Source organism: Chiloscyllium punctatum, chromosome 8 (genome assembly GCF_047496795.1).
Source record: "Chiloscyllium punctatum isolate Juve2018m chromosome 8, sChiPun1.3, whole genome shotgun sequence".
Lineage (NCBI taxonomy): Eukaryota > Metazoa > Chordata > Chondrichthyes > Orectolobiformes > Hemiscylliidae > Chiloscyllium > Chiloscyllium punctatum.
Genome location: NC_092746.1, coordinates 63,347,020 through 63,360,445, shown reverse-complemented (window position 1 = coordinate 63,360,445; position 13,426 = coordinate 63,347,020). Strand labels below are relative to the sequence as shown.

At 40.9% G+C, this 13,426-nt stretch overlaps 1 protein-coding gene across 1 annotated transcript in view; it reads left to right on the top strand.

The window, feature by feature from the left end:
• The first annotated feature begins 1,244 nt into the window (after window positions 1–1,244).
• Window positions 1,245–13,426, top strand: part of LOC140480594 (contactin-associated protein-like 2) — a 2,042,618-nt gene continuing 2,030,436 nt past the window's right edge. The window contains exon 1 of the mRNA XM_072575654.1: window positions 1,245–1,669. Coding sequence (XP_072431755.1) covers window positions 1,570–1,669 — 100 coding nt within the window. The 5' untranslated portion in view covers window positions 1,245–1,569. The remainder of the gene's footprint in view (window positions 1,670–13,426) is intronic.

Here is a 13,426-nt window from a genome sequence, read left to right as displayed (position 1 = left end):
TTTTCTAGCAACTTCTAGTTTTTGTTTCTCATTTACAGCATCTGCAGTTCTTTCGGTTTTCATTTCGTGAAGAATCCGGGCGATGATAAGTCACTTATAGAGCCAAAGGTGAAGATGTACGAGAAAGTGTCCATAAACTGTCAATGGAACCAGCTCCACCAGGAATGGTCAGAAAATGCAAAGCGAGATAATAAATCTGCAACCAAGGGATCTGAAAGTGCAATGGAAAAAGTGACCGGAACAGAGATTTTGGTGGTCAGGCTTGAGACATGATAGCAGGAAAATGCTAACACAAAAAAATCAAATACTGCAGGATTTTGGAAAACTGACAATAAAAGGTAAACAGAATAAAATGCATTCAATACTCATAGGTCCGGGTAGTATCTGTGAGGACAGAAAAATAGTTAATGTTGATGTTAATACCCTACATTAGTACTTACTTTGGCTGGCTACTTGCTCAGAGTAAGATTGGACTGGAAAAGTTTACTCTGTCTCTGATTGCACAGATGTTGCCAGACCTGATAAGTTTCTCCAGTGTTCTCGCTGTTTGCTCCGTTACCTGTCTTTGCCCGTAGGTAGGCAGACAAACATTTTGCTTTCGTCATGTACTTAAGTAGACGTTACTCTCCCACAATGTGTGGAAGAATATGTGAAATGTGTCATTTTTTCCATTTATGATTGTTCCGACGAACACACAAACTAGCTGAGACTTAATAGTTTATTACATCGGAACAACCCCACATTTATTGCGACCTGCTAAAACTTCATTGCTGAATCAGTGAATAATCACTTTCTTTTGCTATTTTTGCGCGTTTCCCCCCTTGTCTTTGTATGCGGTCTCTTGAACGCAGCCAACAAATCTACGCAGTATTGCACACTGCAGTCAAATATTAATCTAGTAGGACGTGGGAGGGTAGATAGGACCGCGCGGACACCTTGGAGTGTGCGGCAGGAGCGGTCCTCCGCTGTCGGCTCTCGGGAACCTGGAGGGCTATACCATCCGGGGCTGGAAGACGGGGGAGGTGGAGGCTTAGTTGTTTGGGGAAGTGGGGGGGTGGTGTGGAGGAGAATGGTGACCGGTGTCTTTCCCCGTCCACCCCTGCGCATTAACAGTGATTTCGGCTCAGGGGCATGGAAAACTAGGTGGGCTTTGCGGGAAGGGGGCGGGAAGCTTGTTTCCTCCTCTCTCCCTCACTTCCCCCCCCCCCCCCCCTTCCAAGGCTCCCCCTCCTGGTGATGTTGACTGAGCCGGTGTGTCTGAGCTGAGCTGAGCTGAGCTGAGGTGGGTGGCAGCAGCCGGTGCAAAAAAAAACAGGAGCTCTAAGGGAGACTGGGCTGGAGGGAGAGACAGCAACACACACACACACACACACACACAGAGGAAGCTGGAACAGGATTATTATCAGAGAGTCAGACCAGAGACTGAGTGAGACAGAGAGAGCTGTCGCCCCACTGGCAGCAGTATTTCTCTATTTATGATTTACTCTGGCATTGAGAAGGCGGAAGAAGCGGCTGTCATCATTAGTTTTTTTTTGCCTGTATTTTAATTATTTGCCAACCGGGCTGTGAATGAACTGGACCATGTTTGGGCTCCTTCCACGCAGGATAACGGCGCTTTTCTGGATTTTCATCAGCAGCAGCAGCAGCAGCGTGGGACTGGCAGCATCCCGTAAGTAGACAAATCCCAGCAGCAGTTTGTGCAAAGCCCGGGCAAGCAGAGTCCCAGAGTCGACAGTGCGAGCAGGTCCGGGCATGCTTTCCGTCAGGGTCCACTCTGCAGCTGCCGGGGGCATTGCCATCATTTCCCAGGCTCTGCGGTATCCTGCAATACGAAGTGCTGAAACTGCAATCTTCCCCTCTCTCTCTCCCCCGAAGCAGCCTGCGTGGAACGGAGCAGATCGATGCAGGCATATGCCTTGTGGTTTATTTTTAATTATTGTTTATTTGCAGTGCCTCATGTAAGCTCCGGCTGATCGAAATAGTGCAATGAATTGGCACAAAATATCGTTCTGGCCCATTGCAGTACTTTTATTATATAGGACAGTCTGCCTCAAGGAGGAAGCATGCTTGGTACCATTCTGTTCAGATTATATACGCGCATGTTCTGCAGGTGATTTTATATATATATATTCTGATTTAGAGAAACCCACTCGGTTTCCGTTAACGTATTAGCGGTATGATGTAACATCCCCATCAAAGTTAAAACTGAAAGCTTTCTTTAAAGGGAACTCTTGGAAAAACTGATGGATAATTATTGTGGGAAAGCGGAGGCGCACGTTTTGTTATATTTTACAGTAGATGTTCTTTTCGACTACTTTTGCGCATAAATAACAGGCTGGATAAACTAAACGCCATGCGTGTGTGTGTTTTTTTAAACGCTACCTCCTAAATTTAATGGAGCTGCAGTTGCACCAATGGTAAAATGGCAACTTATAGCTTGACACACTTGTTCAGATACTCTGGGGATAGCACATCCTGAACGGAGAGCGGCGGGGTGCTCTGTGTAAGATGTTGGTGACATGTTAGCTGGGCAGGCAGTTTTGATTAGTTAAGTTGATGCCACAGTTGATGCTGGGAGTAAGACAAACAGTCCGGGTGCGTTACATTGTGCTAGGATCCCAGCATTTGCGTTAGGTCTGCGACTTAGCATTCCTAACAGGACGGGATAAACCGATACCCAAGCCCGCAGACTACCTGGCCTCTGCCGGTTCGCTGAGTGGCGTTAACTTTTCAGCACGCTGCACTTGCGGGTTGCTGAAGGTGGGAGGAGGTGCTGGCCAATTCCCTCCTGCTGAGTAGCCCTGTACCTGCGGGCAATTTCCGATAGGAGCATCCAGCAAAGCGTGAAAACTAGCATTAACTCACCTGAGATCAGCTAAAAGGAGCGTTCACATTCCCATCAATGCCACTAGGCTTTCTGAATGGTGTTGAAATATTATTGTTCATTCTTGCACTCAGAAAGGATTCAGCCAAAATCAGCTCCTTAAAACTCACGCTTGGGCTAAACAGTAACGGTGATACAGACATTCTGTGGCCGAGTGAGCAAACATCAGTTTTTAAGTGTCCTTTTATTTTAATTTTGAAGTCATTCCGAGGTTGTAACAAGGTGGGATTGGAATGATCATATTCGCCACAGATAAATGCAAGATATTTTAGTGCTAGGTTTAAATACCCAGTTGGTTGAATTTTTTTTCGTAGACTTTAGACGCTATGTGAATGCCGCAAACAGGTTCGGCTTCGTTCGCCCCGATTGAAAGTCCAACTGTTCCTTAAGAAAATTATGTTAAACCCCGATTTGACTTAAAAACAAGCAAACCGACAGAAATAACCCCATGAATTTTAAATGTCAGTATACTGGAAACAGTATTTATCTGACGAGGTATTATGTCCAAATCCTTGTAAATTATATTAAAAAAGAGTAACCTTGCGCACTGAGACTGTCTATAGTTCCTATTTCTTTCTGAATCATGTGTGACATTTCGAGTTCTAATGGACGTAGAGCCAAAGGCAATAAGAAAGAATTATTCTGGCAGTGCTTTCCATAGATCACTTTCAGCTTTGGCTAACTTGCATTCTCTTGCCTGTATGGATAGATTGATTCTGAGCATTTGCTTTTGTTACTAAGGTACTGTCACTATCAATATTCCCTGTGGTGTTCTCAACAAAGGTGCTATGGGATTCCCCTTTTAACTCATCAGTATCATGGCATATGAGGTGGTAGCTTAATATAAGATCATAACTTTTTTTGCCTCTGGATTTAATTTATTTGTCGGGGAGTGAAACATTTCATGTTCTGAATGAAAGGCAATGGGGTTATATTATATATTGTAACAAGCTAACAGCAAAATCAATGTACAACCTCGGTATGGCTAGATTTATGTAAGTACAGTCTGGTTTAGAAAGATAAATACAGAAAATATTATATGCAATTATGGGAAGGATGTTGTGAAACTTGAAAGGGTTTGGAAAAGGTTTACAAGGATGTTGCCACGGTTGGAGGGTTAAAGCTATAGGGAGAGGCAGGATAGGCTGGGGCTATTTTCCCTGAAATGTCGGAGGCTGAGGGTTGACTTGCTAGAAGTTTGTAAAATCATGGGAGGCATGGATAAGATGAATAGCCAAAGTGTTTTCCCCAGGCTAGGGGAGTCCAAAGCTAGAGAGTATTGATTCAAGGTGAGAGGAAAAAGATCAAAAAGGGTTCTAAGGAGTAACTTTTTCACACAGAGGTGCATGTGTGGAATGAGCTTACAGAGGATGTGGTGATGGCAGATACAGTTACAACGTTTAAAAGATATCTGGATGGGTACATGGATAGGAAAGATTTTGATAGATATGGACTGAATGCTGGCAAGTGGGACGAGTTCAATTTGGGATATCTGTTCAGCATGAAAGAGTCTGTTTCCATACTGTACAGCTCTGTGACTAAATAATATACAGCAAATTGAAGGATGGGCTAGAGGCTGTAAATTAAGAATACACGAGTAAAATATAATGTGTACATAAGATACTGAATCCCTCTGATAATATTAGCTAGTGTAAGGCATCTTAAGTTACATTTTTAATGAATCTGTACCAGAATTGAATCAAAAGTTGAGAGATAGCCGTTGAAGTACCTGTCTCACCTTCACAAGAAGACAAACAATTGTCTTTACCACTCCGGAAGAGGCTTGAAATAAGAAAGATTTTTTAGAGACGTTTATAGGAAAGTGTTCTAGTATTCATATTGTGGCCTGTAAAAAAATCTCCTGACAATAATTCAGTCAGACAGCAAGAATAACTGTATTCTGAATGGTGGTTTTATATTTTGTCAAGTGAATTTTCACAAACTGCTGTACTTTAATGTGATGTAGTCTGCAGATAAACATCTCTGGGAGGAGCATGAGAAGAATTTTATATTATTGAGGAAACTGTACCTAAAGTGCTCGTTATTGACAAAAGATTGAATGATAGGATGATGTAGTGGAAAAACTGAATAAGAGGCAACCTGCAACAGCTTTATGGAGGAATGATTTCCAAAAATATCACAACACTGTTTAATTTGAGTTCCTAATGACCTGTTGTACAGTTACACAATTGATGCTTCAAGTCCTAATGTGGCAAAAGTTCAAACTATACTCAGCAGGGGGTGAATTCCCTCTAACTCACATTTTTTACTGTTGTTCCCAAGTCAGAAGTTTATACTGAACCACAGGAAAGACTATTTTTCCTGCAATGTATATGTAGTTTGAAGAAGTCTAATGGGGTATAAGTGAAAAGGTGTCTGAAAGCCAGTTGGAAGAATGGGAGAAATAAACATGCACAACAAAGGTTGGAGGAAATTGAGGGTAGTTGGATGCATTAAAATATGCACATGAACTAAAGAGCTCATTGTGTGGCACGCTAGGGATCCATCCACTTTGACGGCTGGTATGATAGATACATTGTGTTTGAAGAGCCAAGATTATTGCAGTTACAATTCCACACACTCTATAATTTGGCATAATGATATGATCTCAACTGCCACCAGAAATCATTCCACTTAATTTATGAAATTCATAGTTCATTCAGAAACAATGTACAATTCCATTTCATGAGGGATGAAATTCACCTTCACATGATAGAAATAACCATAGTCCCAGAAGGCTACACTCTTATTCCAGAGTTTAACTTGTGGGTCACCACGCTGCAGCTGAGGCAGAGAAGGATACTTTTTCATAGTAGCCTTTGCCAGTGCAGGAATTGAACTCATGATTTTGGCATCACGAATAAGCTGCCAAACCAACTGAGCTTATTTTCTCCACTTCAGAGGAGGATAATGCAGAATAGGAGGTAGTGGAGCTTCCACCCACTTTTCCACTCTATTGATTTCAGAGGAAAATCATATCAGTGTAGAATAGATGGCTTACACTCCAATACCCATTTTTGTACCCCACCAACAGGGACTAAAATTCAAATTTGGTCCCTTATGAATAGCAAATTCAATTTAAAACTTTAAGGTTACATTTAGGTCACAAGAGTTGAAAACAGATATTGTAGACCATTTAGTTTTCATGTTGCTTGCTACAGTTAGCATTGATATATTGCATTAACATAGTTCATTATGATATGAAAATAAAGAATAAGTAAACCTTACAATATTGTTGTGAATATAAAATTTCATTCAAAGCAAGAATTTATGAATACTGATGAAAAAAATAAGCAACATTGAGCAGAAATGAATGTTTTTTATCGATTCTCAACAATGTCACTGATACCAAATGAACCAAAAAAAAAGCTAGACGAGTGAGAAAAGAGGATTGAGTAGTCCTCTTACCTGAAATGAAATTTTAAGGTCCTTGAGTCTATTTTACAGTAAATTCCAGTTACAAGTTGTTTCTCAGGTATGCATTGCATTTTTATGTTGTCTGCTGGAGAGGATATCATACTGTTGACTGAGGGTAATAGGAGGTTGTATGATATCACGAGGTTCTTGGCAGAAAATGATTCCAAGGGTATGGTGGGAAAGTCTTATGGTTTTATAACCCAGCATAATAATTCTGGTTTATAATAGCAGAATTAAACTTAATTTTAAACTTAATTTTGTGCAACTTTGTTCATGTGATTTCAACCACGTTTTCCTCTTTGGAGTTTTGATTAAATTGCCATAGAAATTTAAAAAACTGTTGATCTTGTTGGTTAAGGCATTCCAAATGTGTTCAACAATCATATGCAAATGAAAAGTGATGTCTGGGGTTTTGTTAATTGTTTGCCATTCATGACATTGGAACTAGAAAGTGCATCATTTGATTTCTAGTTGCTGTTTCCCATGTAATTACAATTTAACTTCTGTGATGGACACATGATTAACGTGTGTGATTCGATGATGGGTGGACCCTTTCATTGCTGAAACCCATCATCAGCTGACAGTGTAGATGGGCTTGAACACTCTGTCTTACGCCCACACTTTTTCTGTCAAACTGGTTTTTAAAAATTAAATTTTGCTTGTAAGTATTCACATAACACTGTTTTCACTTTACTCATTGTCCATCAATATTATTTGTTGAGACTAGGCTAATTAGAGAGCTGCATGTACTGGCATGGTTCATGTTTGGCACTCATTATGATTATAAGGGAGTTACAGACATTTTCTTTTTTGTGGGAGCGATAATATGTTTCTTTGTTAAGGCTTTGTTGAATGTTTGTTATTAATGTCTAGTATTGCACCCACCAGACTGTGTGGAAGTTGGAGGCTCAGCAAGACCTCCCTTGCAGATATTGTGTAGGAGGTTGACCAGGGTCATTCTTAGCAGGATAATTAAAGTGTGTGTGTGAAATCAAACTCCCTGGAAGGACTCTGCCAGCCAATGTTCTGACATAGACATTCATTTAACAGTACTTACACTTCCTTTGTACCCTTCATTTTCTTAACCTTGACTGATTGTCCCCACAAACGCCCCTCACCACACCAAGGACACTGCTTCACTCTTCAATACACTGGTTCCATCTGTGTTCTGCTCTGCATACCTTCGACACTCTTTAATGCCATGATTTTTTTAATTTCAAAAGTATACTTTATTCATAAAATATTTGGATGATCTGTAAAATTGGTCATGTCATACATATGTAAACATTCCATTTCTTTGCATACAGAGATCAGAATTTATCATTTGTATATACAGGTCTGTACGTTTACCAATCATACATCCATATGTTTAGCTGAGGCGTCAGCGGAGCCCACTTACAGCGTGCACCCCCTGTTCTAAGACAGGCAGACGTTACATGGTGGTCTTTCCCCGCCGTGCCTTGGCGGCTGCTGCCCCAAGCTTCAGCGCGTCCCTCAGCACGTAGTCCTTGGCCTTGGAATGTGCCAGTCCGCGACACTCAGTCGGGGTCAACTTCTTCAGCTGGAAGAGCAACAGGTTTCGGACAGACCAAAGAGTGTCATTGACCGAGTTGATGATCCTCCAGGCACAGTTGATGTTTGTCTTGGTGTGCGTCCCGGGGAACAGACCATAGAGCACGGAGTCCCGCGTCACGGAGCTGCTCGGGACAAACCTCGACAAACACCACTGCATTCATCTCCAGACTTCCTTTGAGTAGGCACATTCCAGAAGGAGGTGTGTGACGGTCTCATCCCCTCCACAGCCGCTTTGAGTGCAGCGTGCGGTGGGGCAGAATCCGGGCCTGCATAAAGGATCTCACAGGCAGAGCCCTTCTCACTACCAGCCAAGCCACGTCTTGGTGCTTGTTGGAAAGTTCTGGCGATGAGGCATTCTGCCAAATGACTTTGACAGTCCGCTCAGGGAACCGCTCAATAGGATCCGCCCTCTCCTTTTCCCGAAGGATCTCAAGGACACTATGTGCTGACCACTTCCTGAGCGGTCAAAGGTGTTTTTCTTCATAACTTTCTCTACGAAGGACAGGTGATATGGAATGGTCCAACTACTTGGAGCGTTCCGCGGCAGCGAGGCCAGGTCCAACCTTCGCAACACCGGGGACATGATTGCTACTTCACAACCTGCCTAATGAATGAATTGGCCTTATCTGTGCTGAGCTTCATGCAAGCCATTATTTTCCTGATTCCCTGCTGTGTGTGCTGTCGACTTAAACAAGCAAAACCACTGACCTGAGACATCAGCTACACAAAACTACCTGGTGCACACCATGTTTGAAATATTCTGAGTCTGGAACCACAAAGTTCTCATGCACTAGACTTTATCTGGAAGCTAGGACATAATTTTAAGACATCATATGCTAATTATTTAAGGCATGCAAATACAATAGACATACTAACCTCTCACAATTGGCAAAAAGCTCAACGTAAGCAAGCAGACCCTGACTTTACCTTTGCATCTCAATGTATTGTTAGGAAGTTGCAATTTTGCAATATGCTAAATTAAGTCAACCCACATTGCTGTATTTGCTGCTGTTCTCCCCATGACCACTTCCACCAGAAGGCCAAGGGCAGCAGCTGCACGGGAACATCACCCACCTACAAGTTCCCATCCAAGTCACTCACCAACTTGACTTGGAAACATATTGCCTTTCCTTCACTGCTGCTGGGTAAAAATCCTGGAATTCTCTCTCTTATGGCATTGTGGGCCTATCTACATGGATTACAGTGGTTTAAGAAAACAGCCCACCATCACCTTCTCAAGGGCAAGTAGGGGATGTCAACACATGTTAACAAGCCAGCGCTATCCACGTGCCAAGAGTGAATAAAGAAAATTATTCTGGGTTCCATAAGCCTTTCCCCCCTTAACATGGATAGGAAATATTTGGATTGGATAAAAGACAACTTGCAAGATTAAACTTGCATCTCTAAAAACAAGTGCCTTGAGTCCTTTTTCTAATATTATTGACTTAAAATATATGAACCTGAGTGCAATTATGAGTTTGTGATACCCTTATAAAGACTTGCCATTGTCTCAGTGTTATCAGTGAAAGGTGTAAAACATAATGTTTACTCACAGAAAGTTAAAAATCACTCAACACCAGGTTATAGTCCAGCAGGTTTAATTGGAAGCACTAGCTTTCGGAGCACCGCTCCATCATCAGGTGTTGTGGAGGACACAATTGTAAGACACAGAATATATAGCAATTATACAATTTTTGCTATAAATTCTGTGCCTTACAATTGTGTCCTCCACAACCACCTGATGAAGGAGTAGCGCTCCGAAAGCTAGTGCTTCCAATTAAACCTGTTGGACTATAACCTGGTGTTGAGTGATTTTTAACTTTGTACACCCCAGTCCAACACCGGCATCTCCAAATCATACTCACAGAAAGTGTGGGAGTCACAGGAATCCCAGTTGGAACCACATTCACCCTTGTTCTCATGTCAAGCTTTGTAGAGTAATGGCAGAAGACTCGGCTTGCTCAGAAAATGGCTTTTGGCTGTGAAGAATGCACAGCCAAGTTAATCAAGAAGAAGTAGTTAAAGGAGAGAGACAGTTTGTTAGCTTATTAACATTATCAATAAATAATGAGGCATTTGAATTTCAGTAGTTTTATAACTAATATCTGAAGGACCTCCTGTTGTGCTTTATGTAATTTAAGGCTGATTGAGATTCAATTGAATTCCAATTTGGTACTACCATATTGTTAATCAGAAATGTTTTAACTGTTAGTTTGTGAATTATTGCAATATGAGTTTGGGATGGTCTTAGCTTTATAATGTATACTTAAGTGATATTTCTACTCTAATTTGTAGGAATATGATTGGAGATACAAATAACATTGATGTGATTTATCCTTGGATTCTCTGGGAAGCCAGGGAAGAGATTGCAGAGCCTTTGGCTTCGATCTTTATGTCACCATTTTTGACAGGAGTAGCACCAGAAGACTGGAGGATAGCAAATGTTGTTCCCTGTTTAAGAAGGGGAGTTAGGACAACCCTGGTATTTATAGGCCAGTGAGCCTTACTTTGGTTGTGGGTAAGGTGTTGGAAAAGGTTATAAGAGATAGGATTTATTCTTATCTGGAAAGGAATAATTTGATAATAGGATTTATCCTTATCTGGAAAGGAATAATTTGATAAGAGATAGTCAACACAGTTTAAATACCACTGAGAAATTTCCTATTCAACATTTTATTGTCAAAAACGTTCTTTTAAATATTTACTTTTAATGCAACATCTATTTTCTTTGCCTTGAGGTTAATGGTTCCATTTTCACATTCTTTAAAGTCATTACGATTTAAGCCCTTGCTCTTCCATTGATGATTCTCTGAAAAAGTTTTATTTATTCTTTATAACTTGGTATTCAGCACATTGTATTGTGATTTGTATTGGTTTCAATTGCATTTATGTTCCAAAGCCACAGTAGCAATATATTCTCCTTTAATGGCAAATAATTGATGTTGCGCCCAAACTCCAATTGATTCAGAACCATAAAATAATACATCTGGCATTCAGAATAAGGTAGTCCTTTCAAAAACAAAGAATTATAGCTTTCAAAATTATTTGTTGCATCAATTTGCATATTGTAATGAGATTTGACTGAAATATTACTCCAGATCATATCTAAATACTACTGTCAATGTGCACATAACTTTGTTAGAGGATGGCTATGATCCCACACTGAATGTGAGAAAGAGCTGGACATTTTTAGTTTAAATATACCTTTACAAAATAGTCTTGTTGGTTCACAATGGAAACTAAAGCAACATAATAAGAGTTGAAAATCATAACTTTGGTTGCAATATTTAAAGTAAAACGTATTTCTAGCTCCAGTGTCAGTTTGAGCTCACTTTGTGCAGATTCTTAGCACTGATATTGTTTTGTGATGCAATTTGGAAAAGAACAAGACCAAAATCAAAGTATAGCAATCAAGTGAAAATGTTTTAGAGTGTTCCAGCAGAAAAAAGAGACTATTAGTGAAAGATAAGAAAACTGAAAATGTACCACCTGCAACAATTAGGGACCTTATATTATTTCAGAACCTCTAGAGAAATGAGAAATTATTTTGGCCTGATGGTTACTTAGTATGTTTACTGGTAGGGAGTAAATGAGTTGAAATAAACCCAGTAACTATGTAATATAATGATTCCCCCCCCCCCCCCCCCCCCCCATTCTTTCTCATAGTATTTGTCATGGAATCAGGAGTTTATCTTAGCTTTTATTTATTGTGTTCTAATGCACAGTGCAACATCGTCTCCTGCATGTTAAAATAAGAGTGATTACATTTCGAACCAAAGAAGGATCTTTTCATCTTTGAGGTTGACAAAGAGGAGGTTTTAGCAGTTTTGGAAGATTTGAAAATAGATACAACCACTGGGCCAGATGGGATTTATCCTTGGATTCTCTGGGAAGCCAGGCAGGAGATTGCAGAGCCTTTGGCTTCGATCTTTATGTCATCATTTTTGACAGGAGTAGTGCCAGAAGGCTGGAGGTTAGCAAATATTGTTCCCTGTTTAAGAAGGGGAGTCAGGACAACCCTGGTAATTATAGGCCAGTGAGCCTTACTTTGGTTGTGGGTAAGGTGTTGAAAAAGGTTATAAGAGATAGAACTTATCCTCCTCTGGAAAGGAATAATTTGATTAGGGATAGTCAACACAGTTTTGTGAAGGATAGGTTGTGCCTCACTAACCTTATTCAGCTCTTCCAGAAGGTGACAAAACAGGTGGATGAAGGTAAAGTGGTTGATGTGGTGTATATGGACTTACAGTAAGACGTTTGATAAGGTTCCACATGGTGGGTTATTGCACAAAAAATGGAGTTTCTGGATTGAAGGTGATTTAGCGGTTTGGATCTGAAATTGGCTAGCTGAAAGAGGATGGTGGTTGATGGGAAATGTTTATCCTGGAGCTTAGTTACCAGTGGTGTGCTACAAGGGATCTGTTTTGGGCAACTGTTGATGGTCATTTTTATAAATGATCTGGATGTGGATGTAGAAGGGTGGGTTAGTAAATTTGCGGATGACACTAAGGTAGGCAGAGTTGTGGATAGTGCCAAAGAATGTCATGGGTCAACGTCACGGAGGGACATAGGTAAGATGCAGTGCTGGGCTGAGAAGTAGCAAATGGAGTTTAATGTGGAAATGTGTGAGGTGGTTCACTTTGGAAGAAGTAACAGGAATGTAGACTACTGGGCTTATGATAAAATTCTTGGCAATGTAGATGAACAGAGAGACCTTGGTGTCCTGGTGCGTAAATCCCTGAAAGTTTCCACCCAGGTTGATAGGGTTGGTAAGAAGACATATGGTGTATTGACATTTATTGTTGGGGGATTGAGTTTGGGAGCCACGAGCTCATGCTTCAGTTGTACAAGACACTGGTAAGGCCTGGAGTACTGTGTACAGTTCTGGTCACTGCATTATAGGAAGGATGTGGAAGCTTTGGTAAGGGTTCAGAGGAGATTTACTAGGATGTTGCCTCGTATGGAAGGAAGGTCTTACAAGGAAAGGCTGAGGGAACAGAGGCTGTTTTCATTGAAGAGAAGAAGGTTGAGAGGTGACTTAATTTAGACATATAAGATAATCAGAGGGTTAGATAGGGTAGACAGAGAGAACCTTTTTCCTCAATTGGTGAAGGCTAACATGAGGGGACATAGATTTAGGACAGATATTAGGAGTAGTTTCTTTACTCTGAGTAGTAGGGGCATGGAATGGCCTGTTTGCAATAGTAGTAGACTCATCAACGTTAAGGGCATTTAAATAGGCATTAGACATATATATGGATAATAATGGAACGGTGTAGGTTAAATGAGCATCAGATTATTTTCACAGGTCAGTGCAACATCGAGGGCCGAAGGGCCTGCACTGCGCTGTAACATTCTATGTACATACATGTTCAGACTAATTTTAAAAAAAATTAGTTTGCGTCAGACAAGTTTCTCCTACTCGCGCACCATCCCTGTCTCTTAACCTTCCCATCTGCGCCTTCTCTATCTCCCTTTCGGACAGTAGGCTGTCAGACAAGGCCCACATTCGGTCCTCTGAAACAGACAGTTATCTTGATTATGTTTTCT